General features: G+C 42.2%; 1 protein-coding gene across 1 annotated transcript in view; it reads right to left on the bottom strand.

Moving 5' to 3' along the window:
* STRIP1 (striatin interacting protein 1) overlaps positions 1 to 15258 on the bottom strand; it is a gene marked incomplete in the record, with an annotated part of 820756 nt that extends 805498 nt beyond the window's left edge. The window contains 1 exon segment of the mRNA XM_044076197.1: positions 15143 to 15258. Within this exon segment, the coding sequence (XP_043932132.1) occupies positions 15143 to 15250 (108 nt within the window).
* Positions 15259 to 19559: the final 4301 nt, after the last annotated feature.

Here is a 19559-nt window from a genome sequence, read left to right as displayed (position 1 = left end):
TTTCCAATGCAGAGTATGTTCCTCTGGCACACAAATACACACTCAATGATTTTGTAGAGAATTAAAATGTGATTTTAAAGAATTAATTTCCTATATTGGACCCTACACAATGTGGAATTGCCAGAATCTTATCCAGTTTCGCTGTACTTTTCACCTACTAGGCTGCATAACAGTATTACAACTTGACCGTGTCTGCGCATTACATGTTTACTTTGGATTATTTAATGGCATGTATAATGTTGTCACCTAATGATGCTTTACACTACTTAGGTTCATAGCTGTTTACTAAGCTAATGACCAAAAGGGCCTTTTTTTTTAAGTCTAGCCATGAATCCCAAATCTCTGACAAGTTCCTATATGTTAAGGTTAAGCAGGGGCTTAGGAGATTAAATATTTACAAACAGGGGCCTTGGGGATGAACCACTTACAGGCTGCTTTATGTCAATTAAAGACAAGTGCTAAACTAGGGAATTTCTTGCTCCCCAACCAACTGTCCAAGTTACACTTGACTTGGGTTAGGAAGGACCTCTGTTTCACATGGATAAGGAGACTGTTCCACAGAAGAGGTAGTATCTAGGATACATACCAGTCTCTCCAGCAGGTCTAATTTATATCACAGGCAAGGTTTTAAGTCTTTAGAACAAGTAGTTCTGGTGCTGTTTGATTTGCGGATAGGAGGTCTACCTGTGTGACGTCTGACAATGCCTTGTATGCCAGTCATAGATCTCCCCTCAAAAGCCTGTAGGAGACAGGATACAGGAAGACGGCCTTGATGTGGTCTGCAAAATATATGTATTCTTTTGGTGAGGAACCTTGTTGGACATTCCAGTTGGATATGCCTGGTTAGGTCCATAAAAAAAGGGGGGGGGGCACTGTACTCAATTATAGGTCCAATAAATGCCATATACAGTGGAACAATGACTTCCTTGGACCTACATATAATATCTTTGTTTATAAGTTGCACAACATAGAATGATTACCAACCTACTGTAGACAAGTATTAGTCAAAGGCTAGATTACTGTCTGTCCTCAAGTCACTGACTACTGGGTCAACTATTGCGGATTTGTTGTCAATATGACAGGTACCACGGGTGGAGGACTTCCCTAAGAATACTATTACACATTTCTTGGCATTTAGATTCAGTCCATGGCTCGAGCACCAGTTATGTGTATGCTTCGGCTCTTCATGGAGAACAATGTGTGTCAGTGGGGGACTTTATGACTGCTCCTAATTTGCAATAATCTGCAAATTTAGTCAACCAGGGGCCACTGACATTGGCTTTGACTTCAGACACTAATCATATTCTAATGTGACAAGAAGCATGAAAAGAATCTACAAACAACTGAGCAACATTTTACTCATTAGCCCTTTCAGACTGCAAAGCAGTTTCAAATTGCATTTATCTTTTGGATTTTTTTAGTTGCTTATTCTATGCCAACCAACTTAACACTATACCAAGTTTGCTTCCTCAGCTGGGATACAGCCCCCTTAACAATTACAAGTCAAATAAATCACTCAAAACACCAAATACCAATCACCACAACCCCCTTCCAAAAATTTATGAAAGCTCTTACTGGATACCTGTTTAACACAGCATGCAAGTATCATGCCTGTCAGAACATCACTTGATGTTGGTTCCAAGATCTTCAACTCAAACCACTCCACAGCCAGCTTACATAAACCACACGCATCCTCTACTACCATCTCCTCTTTCTATCCCCATTTTGGTTTTGGTTCTTCTCTCCTGCTTACACCAAATTGTTTGGTTAACCTAATATCAAGCAAGGTGATGAATTAAGGTGAAGCTGTAAACACAGTTTATATAATGCTAACCTTTTGACTATATAATCTGCTGTACAACATTCCTTTGCATTGTTGCCTGTCAACCAGTTTATCCTACTGCCTCAGAGTTGCATCTCAGCATTTTCATCTGTCATGTACATATTAGCATCAAACCCCGTTACTGCTCATGTTTTAGATATGTATTTTTGTAATGCTCCAGGGCAGAGTCCGAAAATGGGCCATTTGATCAGCACTATACTGCAGTTAAAGATAAAAAAAATGCAAAGTATCACAACTTCAGGAAAGAAAAAGCAACTTTAGAGCCATTTCTGCTAATCAAAATACTTACAGGAATGGACACTGCATACCAATATCACAGAAACACCTTCCAGTCTTGCACAGTAAAACAGGAAAAAGAAGTTGCGTCGTACCATAACGTTCCATCTGTGTTGTAAATCTTTATTCATTCATTACTGATAGGACTTCGGTTCCGTCCTCTGAACCGACATGGCCGTTTCAAGCTTGCGCCAGCCAAAAACTCTCAGCTAAGACCTACCCATAATGCCCCTCTCACTGTCGTTCCAGATCAAGTCTGCCCACCCCTATATTATAGCGATTGTAAGAGAAAACAGTAGGCGGCTCTGTCTGAGCAAATACCCTAACCAGGAGTTCCTAAAGTCCACGGAAGGGGAAGGAGGGCAGGAAGTAATGAATGAATAAAGATCTACAACACAGATAGAATGTTATGGTAAGACATAACTTCTTTATCTGATGTTGTAAATCTTTATTCATTTCTTACTGATAGGACCGAGTCCCCAGCTACTCGAGTCCTGGGTGGCCCTAAGGAAGGATATTCCTTAGCACCATAGAACCAAAAGATGCTCGTCCCCTGGAGGCCAAATCCAATTTGTAATGAAAGATAAAGGTATAAGGTCTTGTCCCAGTGGCTGCTGCGCAGATATCCATAGAGTCTCTGGAATGAAAAGCTACAGAAGTAGCCATCGATCTAGTAGAATGAGCCTTTATTCTGGAAGGTAAGGACAGCTTATTCTGTTGGTAGATAATGGTAATGATGTTTCTAAGCCAGGAGGATAGTCACTTTGGAGACAGGTTTACCCAATTTGGGTCCTACAAAGGCCACAAACAATTGATCCGTTTTTCCTGAAAGATTTAGTCCTGTCCAAATAACAATGAAGCTGCCGATGCACATCAAGGGTGTGCAAAAGGTACTCCCCTCTGTTTGAATGCTGAGGGAAGAAAACCGGCAGGTCAATAGATTGGGTAATGGAAAATCTAGAAATGACCTTGGGCAAGAAAGAATGGTCAGTACGAAGGGACACTCTATCCCTGTGGAAGATCAAGTAATGTCTCTTGACATTCAAGGCCTGCAAACTCAGATACTCTTCTCGCTGAGGTTAAGTGCTACTAAAAGTAGAGTCTTACATAATAAAAATTTTATATCACAAGAATCAAAAGGCTCGAAAGGAGGGCCTGTTAATGACTGAAGTACCAAGGTCAAGTCCCTGGGTTCTATGGAGGCTTCACAGGAGGTTTGACGTGTAATTCTCCTTTCAAAAAAGGTTTTGCACGGCGGTGTGTCATAACAGAATAATCAAATCCATTATAAAAATTTGCGATAGCTGCTAAATGTACAGTGATTGTCGATGCTGAGGTTCCTACATGTAGAAGAGTCGTCAGGTATTGTAAGATCTTTTGAATAGGCATAGAGAAAGGGTCTATGTTCTGATCTTTGGCCCAAATAGAGGACCTAGTCCATTTACTAGAATAAATATTCCTGCTGGAAGGTTTGTTTGAAGCCAGAATAATTTTACGAACAGGAGATGAGATATCAGGCAGCCTGGCAATCAGTGGAAGTAGAGAAACCAAGCTGTGAGCTTGAGGCTGTGGAGATTGGGGTGAATCAGTCCCTGAGGGTGAAATAGACCATAAGAATTATCCAGGATCGAAGGGCTGTGAATCAGATGAGGCCATAGGAAAGGGAACCAGACTTGACGGGGCCAATAAGGAGCAATGAGGATCACTTTGCTTCTCAACCCTTGAGTTTCTGGAGGAATTTCGGGATGAGGGGAAATGGGGGAAAGGCATACAGTAGACCCGGGGGCCAATTGTGTATTAGAGTGTCCCTCGGTGGTTCCCCCTGAGGTGTTGATCAGGGCAAAGTAGCTTCTGCATTTGTTGTTTAAGGGGGAAGCAAACAGATCGCAGCAAGGCCTACCCCAGCGGCAGAATATTCGATCTGCTACTGCAGAATTAAGAGACCACTCGTGAGGCATCAGCATGTTCCTGCTCAGACTGTCCGCAATAAGGTTGAAACTCCTAGGAATGTGCGTTGCTAATAAGACACCGGTTGGAAGCTATCACTCAGTGCCAAATCCTCATGGCCTCCCAACACAAGGGGTAAGACCTGGTTCCACCTTGCTTGTGGATATACCAGACAACTGACATGTTGTCTGACTGAATTGCAAGGGTCCCAGAAGAGAGGGATGTATGGAATGCTTACAACTCCAAGAGAACTGACCTCAGTTCCAGGACATTTACGTGCAAATTGGCCTCCATGGGGGATCAGGTACCTTGGACCATCTTTCCCTGGAAATGCCCCCCACCCTAACAGGGAAGCACCCGTGGTCACCGTGGCCATTGGCTAGGGAAGACAGAATAGTCGACACCAAAGGTTCAGTTCTGGCTTCATCCACCATAGCATTTCTTCCTTGCAAAGATTTGTAAGATGTATCATGTGGTGGAGTTAAAAACAGACTATTGTGAAGAAAGGAGCCACTGTAGTATTCGTACATGCAACCTCACCAGTGGTACTAGAGTAATGGCATCTGCCACGGAGCCTAAGAGCTGCAGTACAAGGCATGCTGGTACCAATGTCTGTAGAAGAATGGCTTGGATTTGGTGTTTTATTTTCAAAAGCCTGTGAGGGAGGAAAGCTTGACAGGATGTTGTGTTGAAAACTGCTCCAATAAATTCCAGTGCTTCTGTTAAGGACATTTGAGATTTGTCCTTGTTGATTGTAATCCCCAAGAGGATAGCGAGGGCTTGAGTGTAAGAGAGGCTGCGGGTTAGAGGATTCCTGGTCGAGGCAGTAAGGAACCAATAGTCTAGATACGGAAACACCTGGAATCCTTGTAGTCAAAAATGAGCTCTTACAACTGTGCGTTACATTTGGTGAACACTCAGGGGGCTGTCGAGAAACTGAATGACAGTGCCTTGAACTGGTAGTGATTGGCTCCCACCCGGAAGTGGAGAAATCTCTGGGAGCGGTGATCCATCTTTATGTGGTAATACGCATCCTGGAGGTCTACAGAGCACATCCAGTTGTCCCTCCCTAGAAATGGGAGAATAGACTGTACCGTGACTAGCCGGAATTTTTGAGGTTTGATAAATTTGTTCAATAGGCTGAGATCCAGGATTGGTCTCCAGTCCCCTGTCTTTTTTTGTCACTAAAAAGAACCTAGAGTAAAACCCAGATCCTCTATGGTCTGGCTGGATGACTCAACAGCTTTTCTATTTCTAAGGCTGCTACCTCCCTCTAATTGGGTGGTACATCGGGGATTCTTTTGACGGGTCTGGGAGTTAAAAATCGAATGGTATCTGGTAGCCTCTGGATATTATTCTCTGCACCCATAACATCGGCAGTAGCAAGTTGCCAGGCTGGTAGGTGCAGAGAAAAATGACCCCCGACTGCTTCCAAAGGAAAGCAATCAGGCCGCTGCTCAGGAGCGCTGGTAGGAACATCCGGAGAAGGAATCTCCAGTGTCCTGGTTACGCAGACCTCCTATACCCCGAAAGGGGCATCTTCAAGATGAGTTGCGGGATGGCTCACCACGAGTGTCGCAAAGGATACTTGGGATTTCTTGAACCACAATTTTCCTCCCCTCTGGTTCCTGGAGAAGGACCTTGGGGGTGGAAAAACATATGCCCACAGCAGATAAGGTCTTTCCGTCTTTTTCACTTTGTGCTAGTGTGTCTCGTACTTTAGGGCAAAAAGTGCAGATTCATCGAAAGGTGCACTGATGAAGGAAGATTTAAAAGGGTCTGCGAAGTCACACAAATGCATCCAAGGATGACGTCTCATGACAATGCCTGATGCGGCAGCTCGAGCTGCTCCCTCAGTGGTGAGAGATATCAAACACATCGAGGAGTTAGAGATAGATTCAAGGGTAGCTAGCTGTGAGGCGACAGTGTCACGCACCTCATAAGGCAGTACCCCCACCAAAGAGGAAGACATTTCATAGATTAGGTCTCTTTGGAGGCGAGTGAAGTATGCCAGATAGTTCAGCGACTGAAAGTCAAAGGTCGCTGAAACATAGGTCCGCTTCCCTGGACCAGTTGGGCTGGTCTTCAGGGGTGGATAGAATTTTGTCCGGCCTCTGGGGGACAGTTCTACATTGTCCGGGGCCTTCCAGGTACGCTGCATGATCAGCTTAATAAGCTCATCTGCAGGTGGGGTCACCAAGGAAGTAGCTGGCTGGGCACGGAAGGCCTGCAAGAACACACATTCCTCAGAAGAAGGGCTAAAGGATTTCCAGTCTCCCCGCTGCTTGAGGACTTCGAGAATGTCTCCAAATGAGACGTCGTCTGGGTGAGACCGTGAGGACCCTTCTCCCTCATCGCAATCAGTGTCCTCAGTGATAAATTCCTCAGGGTGCTTCCTCTTGCACTGTTTCTTCCGGGGTGGCCCCCTAGTGGGATTTCTGAGGAGGACACTGGAGAAAGGGTTGCCTTCAAAGGGAGGTCTTGTGGCTCCCGTGCCCAGGATCCCAAAGTAGGGGGTTGGGACAGCTGCATGCTAGAGGGGGGTTCTGGTATCGATGTCACTGGTGCTGACTGAGCCTGTGGAGGCAAGGACCCTCTCCATCACCTGGAAAGCAGGCCTGGCCAAGGAGGGATGGGAGCCCAGAACAGAGGACAACCTCTGAACCAGTCACACCCTGCCCTGAGGAGCCTACCTCCAGGTGAGGAGCTCCGAGAGGACTGCAAGCTGTCGAAGCCGTGGACATAGATGGCGCCATCGTAAAAATAGGTACCAGTCTAGATACCAAGGTGCCGACATTCCAAACACTGCTCCGAGAGTGCACCGGCTCCAACTGAGCCAATGCAGCAAGGGAGGTTGGTGCCAACAGGAAAAACTCAGCAGTTGGGGCACAGACAGCAGGCACTGGTGTGGTTATTGTTACCAAGATCTCCAGGGCCTGGGTAGAGGCCGGAGGAGGATAAACAGGTGAATATGCTGTGAAGGGTTCCGAGCTAAAGGGGACGGAAGGTCTAGCTGGGGTGGGCAATCCCCTAGCTGCCAGAAGCTGGTCCACAACCCACACTACATCATGTTCAGAAAGGCTCCTGGTGGATCTATAGGAGGCTGCTGAAGGAGAATCAGGTCTTTCAAGAAAGGGGCTAAACCGATGCCCTGAAATTGGGTCGTACATTGGAGAATATCTGGTTCTTGGGAGATATTCAACCCCAGGAAACAAGGTCATAGGCTTTGGAGCCAAATAAGCTATTGGCACAGTGGCTGGGGATGGTGCCGAAGCAGGTATGGTCGTAAAACCAGTGTCAGAACCAAGGACAGCACCAAAGCCAATGTTGCCAAAGCTGGAACCGAAGTATTAGTCAAAATCAGAGACGGCACCGAGGGAGAGGACACAGGGTCTGGTGCCGAAGAGAAACTAGGTGCAGAGTTGGTTCCCTAACTGACGGAGATGCAGGAACCAAGTGACTCTGTTTTTCCTTGCGTTTCTTGGTCTTAGGAGGTGGTGAGACCTCTGACCCAGAGAGAGCCTCTGAAAAGGGCGTTTTGATCAAACCTTTCAGAATTAACTTGTTTTTGCACTCTGCTAGAGTGTGATTGCTAAAACTAGAACAAATGTTACAAACAGCATTTATATGGCCACGCCCAGACAGTAAACACATGAAGCGTGGCTGTCCGAGTTGGGCATCTTACGCCCACACCTGTCACACTGTTTAAACCCCAACTTAAATTTGTCTGACATAGCCATCCGAGTTGGGCATCTTACACCCACACTTGTCACACTGTTTAAACCCCAACTTAAATTTGTCTGACATAGCATTGGCAACAAAGGGCTATCCTAAAAGGAAACGACAACAAGGGAATGAAAGGAGAGAATATCAACGATAGTATTTAGAAATACCACAGGTGGTAAAGGAGAGCCTACCAAGGCCAGGAGAGAGGGACAGTACCAACGATGGTAAAGATTTAACTACTGAAGGTATAGGGTAGGAAACAGAAACTGGTGATAGACAATAGGAAGAAAAAGCTAGTCAAACTACACAAAAAACTACAAAATTCTACTTAGCTTTGAGAGAGAGGGGCTAGGCATGTCTGACTAGGAACGTGGCAAAAGAGATCTGAAGTGACTGAGGGGCATTATGGGTAGGTCTTAGCTGAGAGTTTTTGGCTGGCACGAGCTTAGAAACGGCTGTAAGTCCTATCAGTAAGGAATGAATAAAGATTTACATCATCAGATTGTACATTTCATGCCATATTCATGTGATGTTGCTTACAGGAAATGTCCAAGCATCCTTTCATAGAGAGTGACAACACATTTAACTTGCTTATGCATTTGGCAAGTGGACTGATTTAACATCTTCTGTCATACCCCCACAAAAACATGAAAAGTGAGCTGCACAACTGCTTAAGATAAATCAAGTACCCATAGCACAGTATATAAAGGAAAAATACTCCAGGCACAAACAAAAAGGACATAATCTGAAGAACATTTTATATATGTATACAAGATATATGGAACTTCACAGAGAAGTACACACAGCTTTGAGGTTAATACCCACTATAAAAACAAACAGTCACTATCAAACAGTACTTTATGAGGTGTGTGCAAATAATTATGAACAAAAAAGCTTATGAGGTTCAAATTATTCTTACCTCTCTCAAGAAGTACAATGTCCTAATAATTTTTATATACAATTCTTTATAAATTGGCAGAGTATCAAAGTCAAGCTTACCAAGCTCGACTTTGCAATCACATATTACAACTTGTATCACTAGCTATGATAAGAAATAAAAACATGTCAGACAGTTTTCCTCTAGGAGGCACACAACTCTGCACTCTCTGATGTAAGGGCTCTGCCTAGACAATCCCTACTTCTAAATATACTACCTCGATGATTGTAAATTCTGAGGAAAAATAAGTAGTAAGAAGTTGAGATCCCTCAGAAAATCCTCCAAAGCTAGTTACGAAAATAAAATTGCCAAAGATTCCAAATACAACCACAAGGCATTCTATATCTATGTCTAAATGGCAATGCTCAGATCTGCTCTGAGCTACAACAGAATAGCATTAAATATACTGATCCCAAGGATATTGCCAATATCCTGGCAGTGCCAACCTCACCCCCCTCTCACCCCCTAAATGGCCCATCTCAATACTGGAAGATTGCTAAATTCCGGTAATAATGGCCACACAGGTAAAAAACACACTCTCCAAAGCTAAGAATACAGCATCCATGGGACCAGATGACATCCCGGGCTATGTACTACATGAACTACAAAATGAACTGGCACCTCACCTAAGTGTCATGTTTAATCATACCCTCACCTCAGGCTTTGTGCCCACTGAGGGGCGCACAGCTACAGTTATCCCACTCCACAAGGGGGATCCACCTTGGATTCCAGGAACTACCACCCCATCATTCTGATGAGCTTGATCTGCAAGGCCATGGAACGTATTATCATGGAACTTATAAACAAAGACACTGGCAACGTTAAAACACTGGACCCCACCCAGTTTGGGTTCGTGAAGGGCCGATCTGGTCTCCTGAACCGTACTGACTTCTTCGAATCAATCTCCAGAGCCGTGGACGAGAGTAAGACAGTCCACAGAGCCGTGGACGAGGGTAAGACAGTTCACACAGCCTATCTGGACCTCGCCAAGGCCTTTGACACCATACCCCATTCTGGGATCATAGATAAACTTACTAAGCTGGGCATTAATCCCTATGTCACTCGATGGGCTGCCAATTGGCTTACTAGCCAACTCCAAATCCAGATCCAGACAAGTGGAGTACCTCAGGGTTCAGTCCTGGGACCTGTCTTGTTTGGCATCTACTTCTCTGAAGTACAGGCCAACACTAAGGGACTCTGGCTAACAAAGTTTGCAGATGACTGCAAACTGGGAGCCATTACTGAATCCCGAAATTATGTGGATACTCTACAAAAGGGCCTTACAGAAACGGATGCTTGGAGCCAGAGCCATGGGCTCAAGCTCAATGCCAAGAAATGTACAGTTATCCCCTTTGGGAAAAAAACATGTACCAATGAATTATCACATAGGTGGCAGTACACTAAACACCAAAAGTGTGATAACAGACTTAGGGACACAGGTGGACAGTGGTCTCACCTTCAATAACCACATCGCCACAACAGTCAGGAAATCCTTCTATGTGGCACACCTCATCACTAAGGGCGTTTCATCAAGAAAAAAGGAGGTCATTGTTCCACTGTTCCTATCCCTCATTAGACCCATTATAGAATACAACGCCCCATTTTGTATGTACCTCTCAAGACATCTGCAACAACAGGAAAGGCCGCAGAAATACCTCACTAAAAGAATCACAGGCCTAAAGCAGATGCCCTATGCTGACCGCCTTAAAAAACTCCAGCTATACTCTTGTCGCATATAGTCTACTCAGAGGCAATCTCTGCTTAACATACAAGGCCATGTCAAACCCAGAGCTGTTGGGACATGCTACCACTTAAAGAAATCCCGATCACTCAGAGCCACATGCTCCAGGCATCTAAATCTTGTCATCACAATAAACAAAACATGCTGGAGGGATAGTTTCCTGACCCAGAGACTCCCCAGACTCTGGAATAGACTACCCATACATGTCAAGCAGAGCGCCTCTTTGGCCCTATTCAGAAGGAACTTTGATGATTGGATGGGAGAAAGGAAATTCACCCCGGGGATCACGTCAGTCGCCCTGCTAGACAGGGGTCCAGGGAAGTAAATAGTGTGGGAAGAAATAGCCAGGGAATTGTTATGGCTGGGCTTGTATAGACCCTAGGGCCAATAGCCTAGTACCAACCTATGAACCTATAAGTTAATGCCCCCCACTCCCACAGTTAGTGCAGCCTTAGCTGTACTCAATTTAGAAAGCAAGGCTACAATGCCAGAACCCCACCATCACAAGATGCAGCCCCCTCAAAAATATTAGTAGGAACTACCTCAGAGGCAGAGAGAGAAAACTCTTAACTAATACCCAGGCGACCAAAGTCTGACTGGCAGAACTACTGTGTTTGATGACACTGACATGGCAGGGAAGAAAAGTGTGCCTGTCGGAGGGGGGGGGGTGCCATCCATGGTCCCAGGGTAGAGCATACATCAAAGGTTACTCCCTACTGCCTGCACAGCCCCAGAGGATGGTGTCAGCACATGTGGAGACATCAAGGCAAGGAAAATACCCAGAGCTTCTCAGAATGACAAAAGCTGACAATGGGGAAGAGAGTTGGCTGATCATTCCATGACTGGATACAAAACTTCAGCTGTTCTCAGACACTGTTGTGGAGACAAGCCAAACTATTTGGTGGTAGGATGGCTGTACTCCCCCCACCCCCCAGCAGCCTCCTGCATGCAGATGGGGTAGCAGCAACAAAGAAGGTTAAAAAAAATGCACATTAGTATTGAAACTTAACACTGATAATACACAGCTATAGTTTACTGGAAGCCCTAAAGCTGTCCATGGCAGACTCACCAGTACACCTGCATTCACCAAGTCAAATATTATGCATTCTCTACTTTCTATCAGAAGTGCAAGAGCTGATACCAGAGATCAAAACACTGCTACCCAAAAAAAAAAAAGAATTCACAAGTTTGCTGAGAAATCCAAGGATGGATGAGGCTGTTGTACGTAAAGCAGCAAAGTCTGAAAAGGTAAAGTTAAAAAGGCATAATTCAAACAAATCTAAGTAGTATGAAAACTGTAAATGCCACTAGACATTTGTGAACAACACATTCAAAAAATAGTCTGTCACAATGATGATGGCACATTTACAATTGGCACTTTAGTAATGTAAATGCAAAACAATCCAGAATTACAAAATAACGTCTCATAGCTTCAGAACTGCTCAACCCACAAAAAGTGATCACTCAGCCGTATTTGAGCTTTCATATGAAGGCACGAAATTCCTGGGCACTTTTTCATTCAGACATATTCAGAAATGAAGTAAAACTTAGTGTCTTAATTTTCTTGAACATCAAAGATTACACTTAAAGTACTAAAGTTTAGAAGTCATTTGTACACATGGAAATATTACATATCTTCATAATTACTTAAACAATATCTCAAACACAATGCATTAAAACACAAGTGTCTCCCATTGTAACATTTTATACCACTATCAACAATATGTAGTTCAATTAGTTATGAAACTAAGAATGTAAACACAAACATATGAACAAGTTAAAAATCAGTGGTAATCTACACTGTGGTAGCATCCTTTCCTTCCACCTTGCCATTTCTATACAATACCCATTATTAATTGGCAAGTCACTTACTTAAGGATATCAATCTAATAAAATATCACACCATAAGTAGCTTAAGGTGCAAAATGAAAGTAAACAAAAAAGTACAACAGAGGTGCAAGGGAGTGAATGAGTTAAACCTTCAAAGCATTTTTGAAGGGGGCTCTTCAGACTAGGAGAAAATACTCCAAGAAGCACGCTCAGACTTACTGCGTGTTCCCCCAACAGTTGAATTTGCAGTTCTGTTTGTCTAAAAACAACAATTAGGGCCCTCAAAATCAGACACTTGTCAGGGTCAGTGGTGCAACAGAGGCAGCACACACACATTTAGTGCAGAAGGCTATAGGTTCCATTCTCACGTCAGGCAGGTTGACTGTGGTGCAGCATAAAGAGGGAACTGCACTCCTGCGTGTGGCATCCTTCAGATGAGAATAAACAGAGACCACATCTGCTTGAATTGGTAGCTCAGGTGGTTCCAAGAGATCCTACGACACTTATCGAAGAGAGTATGGAAAAGTTCCCCAATGACTAGGTAAAATTCCCCCTAATACTACAAATACAACCTCCAGTCTCCCTTGAAGAGGCTACTAGCCTAGTGGGACTAACCTGGTTAAACGATTAAAAAAAAAAAACTTTATTTTTTAAGTATGCAAAAGTTTTCAATATTACAGAATTTCCATCATTTTATGATAACTTAAAACAAGAGGTGCACACTGGGTACAGTCAGTGTACATTAGCATCTTGAGCTTGGTGGATTTTAGTGTGAAGCACACTTAAAAGTACTATGTTGTCGGTCCTACCTACACAGAAAAAATACATTGTATAGCAAGGTGTGCTGTACAGGCAGGACAACATAACACTGCTGTTAATTTTGACTTTTTTGTTAACAAGTGCCTTTGAATGACCAAGTTAACAATAAAAAAAAAAAAAAAAAAATATATATATATATATATATATATATATATATATATATATATATATATATATATACACACACACATCCATCCAAATTACCACAGTCTACCAGTCAGCTAACTCAGACTTCTTCCTAATACTTACAGACATCCATAACTACACACTGTACTCCATTACTACTGTCTACCTAGTCATCAACTATGTAAAAAAAAAAGTGCAAACTAACAGAGACATACATCACCACAAACAAACAAATACCCCAAGTAAATTCCATGGTCACATAACAGTGGATAAATGTAAAAGCAAGGCAGTGAAACAGGGCTCCCAAACTTCAATTACTGTACTCTACTGATGTTGGTAACATAATCAGCAAACCTACAGGACAGAGAAAGTCAAATCCACTTATTCATAACTTCATTTCCACTAAAGCAACACCAAACCTAATAAAAACACGACCAAAAATACAGTTAAAATTCTAGAACCACCACCATATTCATTACAAGTGCATACTAGGTAGAGTCAGTCTCCACTAACATCTGGAGTGGCCTGTAATGTGACTGCCTGGCAGTATTTTTATAGATTCTCAAATTATCAACTCGGAAAATCTTCTCCTTTGGGACACTCCTAGCACTCACGAGAACAGCTGAAACTGCAAAGACACGACAGCCGGCATGACTGATACAACATGTATAGTAGTTTAGTTTAAAAGTGAACTATCACTACTTGCTATTGACTACGAATAAACTCTTAGTTGGGAAGAATGCCTTCAATCAGAGCGATTTATAAACAGAAATGACAGCCTAGACCAATGCAAACAATTCAAATGACAGCTTTAAAAGACTCACAACAAAGCTGTGCTGCTGCAGACACGGTTCTGTACACTCTCGACTTTCTGCCCTCTAGTTCCACAATTAAAGACAGAACAAAACAGCTCCTAATTAAGCATTCTTTAAATAATGCTACTATTAACTCAAAAGTAGCTAAAGAGAACGTCACTTAGCATACATTTTCTAAAGTAAAACCGGTCTAGAAATACTGATATTACTGGATCCGTAAACTGTTAACCCATCACCTTTTCTCAAACGAAAAAGAAACGTTGGAGGGACTCGGTAAAATTGTGAGCCAAAATTAATTGAAAGGTATACAGCTTATCAGTACAATGCCAAATCATCACTAACTTAAAAGCATACATGAACGCACATCTATGCGCTACATTTCATAAGCTGTGACGCAAAAAACACAAATAAGAAAATTAAATCAGGAATCAGTGTCAAACAAACGTATGCGCACACATGCAGTAATAGGTAGATGTTGCAGACCTACACATATTCATGATCACTCTGACAGAGAAGCATACTGGACTGTCCGAAAAATGGTTCTTATTTACTACTATACTAAGTGGTCCCTGTCAATGCAGTTCCACTAAAACATATCTCTAACTTCGCCTGCAGCTCCCACTCCCCAATAAAAAGGGATTACACCCGGTGGGTTTATATTCACAACCTCTGACAAGTACAGTACACTTGCAACAAAGTACTTTCTCCAATATATACTGCTTTAGGTAGAAACCAGAGTGTCCGACACAGGCATATACATACATGACACCTTCCTTGGTTGCAAAAGAGATGTATAGACTGTGCATGTCTTAGCATCAACCAAATCCTGCAACAGTGTTTCAGTTTACAATCATAACACCATCATGCAATCCGACAGGTGCGCCCAGACTTAGGCTCATTTACAAAACTTAACAGCGGTACATAATCCCAAATTGTGCCAAAGCAATCAGCTAACAATAAAAGTATGACCCTTCTAACTTCCTGACCGACTCTCACTAATCTAAAGATGCACAAATTGTTTACAAAAGGCAATCAGATATTTACGAAATAGGTGTTTAATTAGGGGTTTCAACACACAATACCTCGGAGTCTTTTCGCTGGTTACGATTATATTCTCTTCCTTTCGGCAATAGACCAGGTCTCTGTTTGTTATTCCCTAATAAGCCCCCTCCACCTCCACCCGTCTCCATTTTTCTAATTTAACTCTATAATCTCGCGAAGTTTCATTTTGCATTTGTAAAGTGGCTTCGCTATATCGCGAGATGATCTTGCGGTTTATTCTTTTTTCAGAAACGACTTGGCTTGTATCACTATGACTACTTACCCACGCCCAAAGGTGTGTTGTGTATTGCATAAGAGAAAATTATTTGATAACAATATGTCAGTAATGTACTCCCGCAAGTGTCAGACACCAGTTCCTAATAGGAACTGGTGTCTGACACTTGCGAGAATACATTACTATTAACAAATCTTTATTTTTTTTCATATTATCGGTTCACTCACTCCAGTTCAGGGTGTGAGAGGAAGAACGCTCTGTTCTGTACGGGAAGTCAGCCCATTGCCGGCCGGACAGGCTCGAGTCATACCTTCCAACAAAATAGCACAAGAAATCTGGACAAAGCCTGAAATGATGGGGGGGCAAAGGCCCAAAATAGGGATATATTTTAAATATTGCTCTTATATATAGGTTAAAAAGTTGCCAGAATAACGGGTTTTGTCTTAGCATGCATTTTCGAAGGATATAAACTCTGAAACAAAAATGTGTGATATCATTATTTAGTAACTGCAGTCCTCCATGATTCACAAGAAAAATACAAATTTTACGAGGAACAGACCAAAATATGAAGCAAAATTCACGATAGTTGAGAGGTATGCCTCCAGTATATCGTGCACAACTGACGGTAGTATGGGGATAGTGAGATCATGACTTTAAGACCTACCGCTCAACCCCCGACCATTAAAAATCACGGCAGAGAATCAGAACGATGACAGCTTTCTTACTTTTCCGCAGTATAAGCTTTTCCTGTATTAGATCTTATAGAATGAGCTATATAAATCTTTGTATACACTTTGTTTGATTAACATATCTCTCAACTGTCCAGATTTTTGCCTCATATTTTTGGTCTGTTCCTCATAAAATCTGTGATTTTCTGATAAATCACTGGGGACTGAAGCATAAGCGCCAGAAGCTACGGGGGGGGGGGGGGGCGGAGGGTGAGAGGGGCACTTAATGATCTAAAAAGGGTAATTTTTTAAAAAAACATTTACTACCACAATATAGGTTTACTTAGAGGACATTTTAAGCTTAACACATTTCCCTTCTGGTGCTTGAATTAACATTTCGTGATTGGTCTTAACTATCCCATGGCTGATGATTGTACATTATCCCTAGTGAGAATAACTGTGATCGTAGATAATATGAGGGGACCAGTGTAAGGGCTGCAGCATTTAGGAACTGCATCTATCCATTAGTGGCATGAGGGGCAATCCTAGAGTACATTTTCTATTACCCATCCTTCAATCCAAGTTGCATTTGAATATGGACAAGGATGAGCTTTGTTTTACTTGAATGGATAGTCTGTAATCCCCTGCCTCTCCAGAAGCAGCCCCTTACCCAGCCACTACAGTGTTCCATTACTTGGCTATTTCTCCTCAGTTACCATAAACACTGTTCAAACCTGTCAAACAGACAATACAGTCTCACAATGAAAACAGACAGCATGAGCAGTAAATTTCTCTGCCCTTGAAACACATTCATTGAAAGGGCATGAAAACCACATTCATTTTGCATTTGGCCAGTAGTGGACTAAGCTTACCTCTGGGCTATTTTCAAACCTTAGGCTCCTTACACATTTTAGGGCCATGCATACATGTATGCATTCTTTGATTTACCTTCCTGATTATATTAAATTATATTCTTTGTATAATACAGCACCACTTGTTAGAATGTGTTTTAAATTTGTAGTTTTGAGTAGTCTTCTAGTAAGCAATGAAACAAAATGTATGAGCTGATAATGACAAAACTACCAATTTTGGAAAATTTTAGCCATAAAAGGCCAATCAAACTTCTGTCATTACAATCCATCAATATCAGTAAATATGCAAAATCTCTGCAGAAGTCATCTAAATAATTCCACATCAAAGGCATCTGTAACTAATAAAGAAGCTGTTGCTTGCAAACAACTTTATATTTCATTGTTTCATCTACAGATAAAGTGGTGGTTGCCCTTGAAGAATAAATTGCCTGTTACATTAAAATGATAAGCTAGTAATATTGCAATAGGGAATGGATGGCAAACTGATAACAGGTTCATAATTACTAGGTAACTCCTCCAGAGGAGGACATTCAGAGGACTGCAGCATCTACTCAGTTTAAAGTACATTACAGTATAGTATCAGCAAGCCATCTGCATACTGTGGGAGTAGAACCCACAGCCTTCTGCATCAAAAGAAAGTATACTACCTGTTGTGCTACTAACAATGCAAGCAGACTTGGCATAAGAAGCACTAAACTTTTCTTCCCCCAAAGCTCTCAGCTCCCTGTAAAATCCTCACTCAACTCCTTGAATCACAAGTGGTGGCATAGGTAGAGAATTAAGGCTCTTGCTCTTTGTAGTACCTAAGGTAGAGGGTTTGAGCCTGAGTAATACTAGCCACCAGGTATACCTAACTGGGGCATTTTAAACACACATGCACCAGCAGCATATATCAGCAGAAACACAATTCCAGCAAGCATCAGCAGAAACACAATCCCACCAAGCATAAGCATGTATGAGCAGAAACAAAACAAAATCCCCTCAGCAGCATATATCAGGAGAAACATGATTCCAGCATAAGCATATAACAGTGGAAACAAAACAAAATTTCCACAGCATACCTGCAAGAATGTCAGGGAAGAGCAAGAGGCAGGCAGCAGCAACAAAACAAAATCCCCCCAGCAGCATCTCCTTCCCTGCAAGAATGTCAGGGAAGAGCAGAAGACAGGCAGGCAGCTGCAAGAATATTGGGGAAAAAGCTTAAGAGGAAGAGGCATTTTGTGCTTTCAGTTTGCATGGGTCAGGCAATGGAAGTTTATTAAAATTTTGCGCGTTCAGTTTTGGCACAACACACGCACACATGTATCCTCCTTAAAGATGTCACCATAACGTTTTATCTTTTTCAATTGTTGAAGGCTAGACAAGAGAAGATGGTCTTGTAAAAGCTGGGGGGGGCACTTCCTCCCCCTTGCTCTATGGTTCCAGTGCCCTTGAACTTAAGGCAACCATTTGAGATTCAGACTCTATATCCTACAGAGAAGGCATGTTAATGCAAAGCCTGTTATTCTTGCAATTTTATAAGAGCAGTATTTAAAAATTGTCCCTGATTTGGGGACCCCTCAAATTAATGTTGGATTTTCCAGATTTCTTGCCCTTAGAGGTTGACAGGTATGTTAATGAGCTATGTTTTCACCACCAGATCTCACTTCACATGGAAATCAGTAGATGTAGGAGGTGCAGGGCAGAATTTCAGAGTCAAAATCAAACCACTTTTCCTGAATTCTAGCACTTGAGATGAATGATTCAGAATGTGGGGGAAAAGAACAAAAAGCAATTAAGGAAAAAAACTTAGACCAGCAGACAATGGTATACTGATAAGTAATTTTCTTTATTATGCCATAAGGCACATAAAAAAGGCAAAAAGCCTACAGTTCAAAATCCAAACCAGTTTCGGCTTATATATCAAGCCTTCATCAGTGAAGAACAAAAAGCAAAAAAAAAACAAAAAGGCTGCCTGCCTTATAAAGAGAACACCTGTCAATCATCATTACAAACAGTTAATGAACTACAAATATTGATTTAAACCAGGGGGAAATAACCCACCCAAATTAATAATCCATCTTTTCTGTAATTTATTAAGGATGTCATGCCAACCAGAAACCTTTCCTCTATTGCCTCGAATCTTATCAATGATAGTAAAATTAAAACGAGCACTGGAATGTTTCAGTGTGTGCTTGTATAAAGCATTATTGGCTTGTTGATGCCTAATATCAGATAAATGCTCTGCATTTCTGAATTTGACAGGCCTAGATGTCTGCCCCACGTAGAATGCAGAACAACTACATGTAGCTAAGTAAATGACCCAATCAGACTGACAAATAGCAAACACAGAAATATTATAGACTGTACCAGTATTATGGCTGCTGAAGCTCTTGGTTTTGCTGATCTTACAACAATATACACAGTGGCCACAGGGGAAACACCCACTGAGACAATCACCCAATAATGTTCTCTGAATGTTTGCCCCTAAGGGATAATGCCCCTTCTTATAATGATTAAAGAGGGCGCCCAAATTCCTACGTTTCCTGAAAGAGAACTCACACTTATGATTAATAAAGTCACATAGTCTTTCATCAGCCAGGAGGATGTTCCAATTACATTGTACACTATTGATATGTCTAGTGGTATTCCGACCATAAGTAGTGGTTAAGTGCAGTACTGAAGTGTTATTGGGCTCAGCCTT

The sequence above is a fragment of the Protopterus annectens genome, chromosome 7.part0 (genome assembly GCF_019279795.1).
Source record: "Protopterus annectens isolate FY-2018-M chromosome 7.part0, PAN1.0, whole genome shotgun sequence".
NCBI classification, from domain to species: domain Eukaryota; kingdom Metazoa; phylum Chordata; order Ceratodontiformes; family Protopteridae; genus Protopterus; species Protopterus annectens.
Note: the sequence above shows the minus strand (reverse complement) of the source record. Positions and strands in the feature narration are given on the sequence as shown.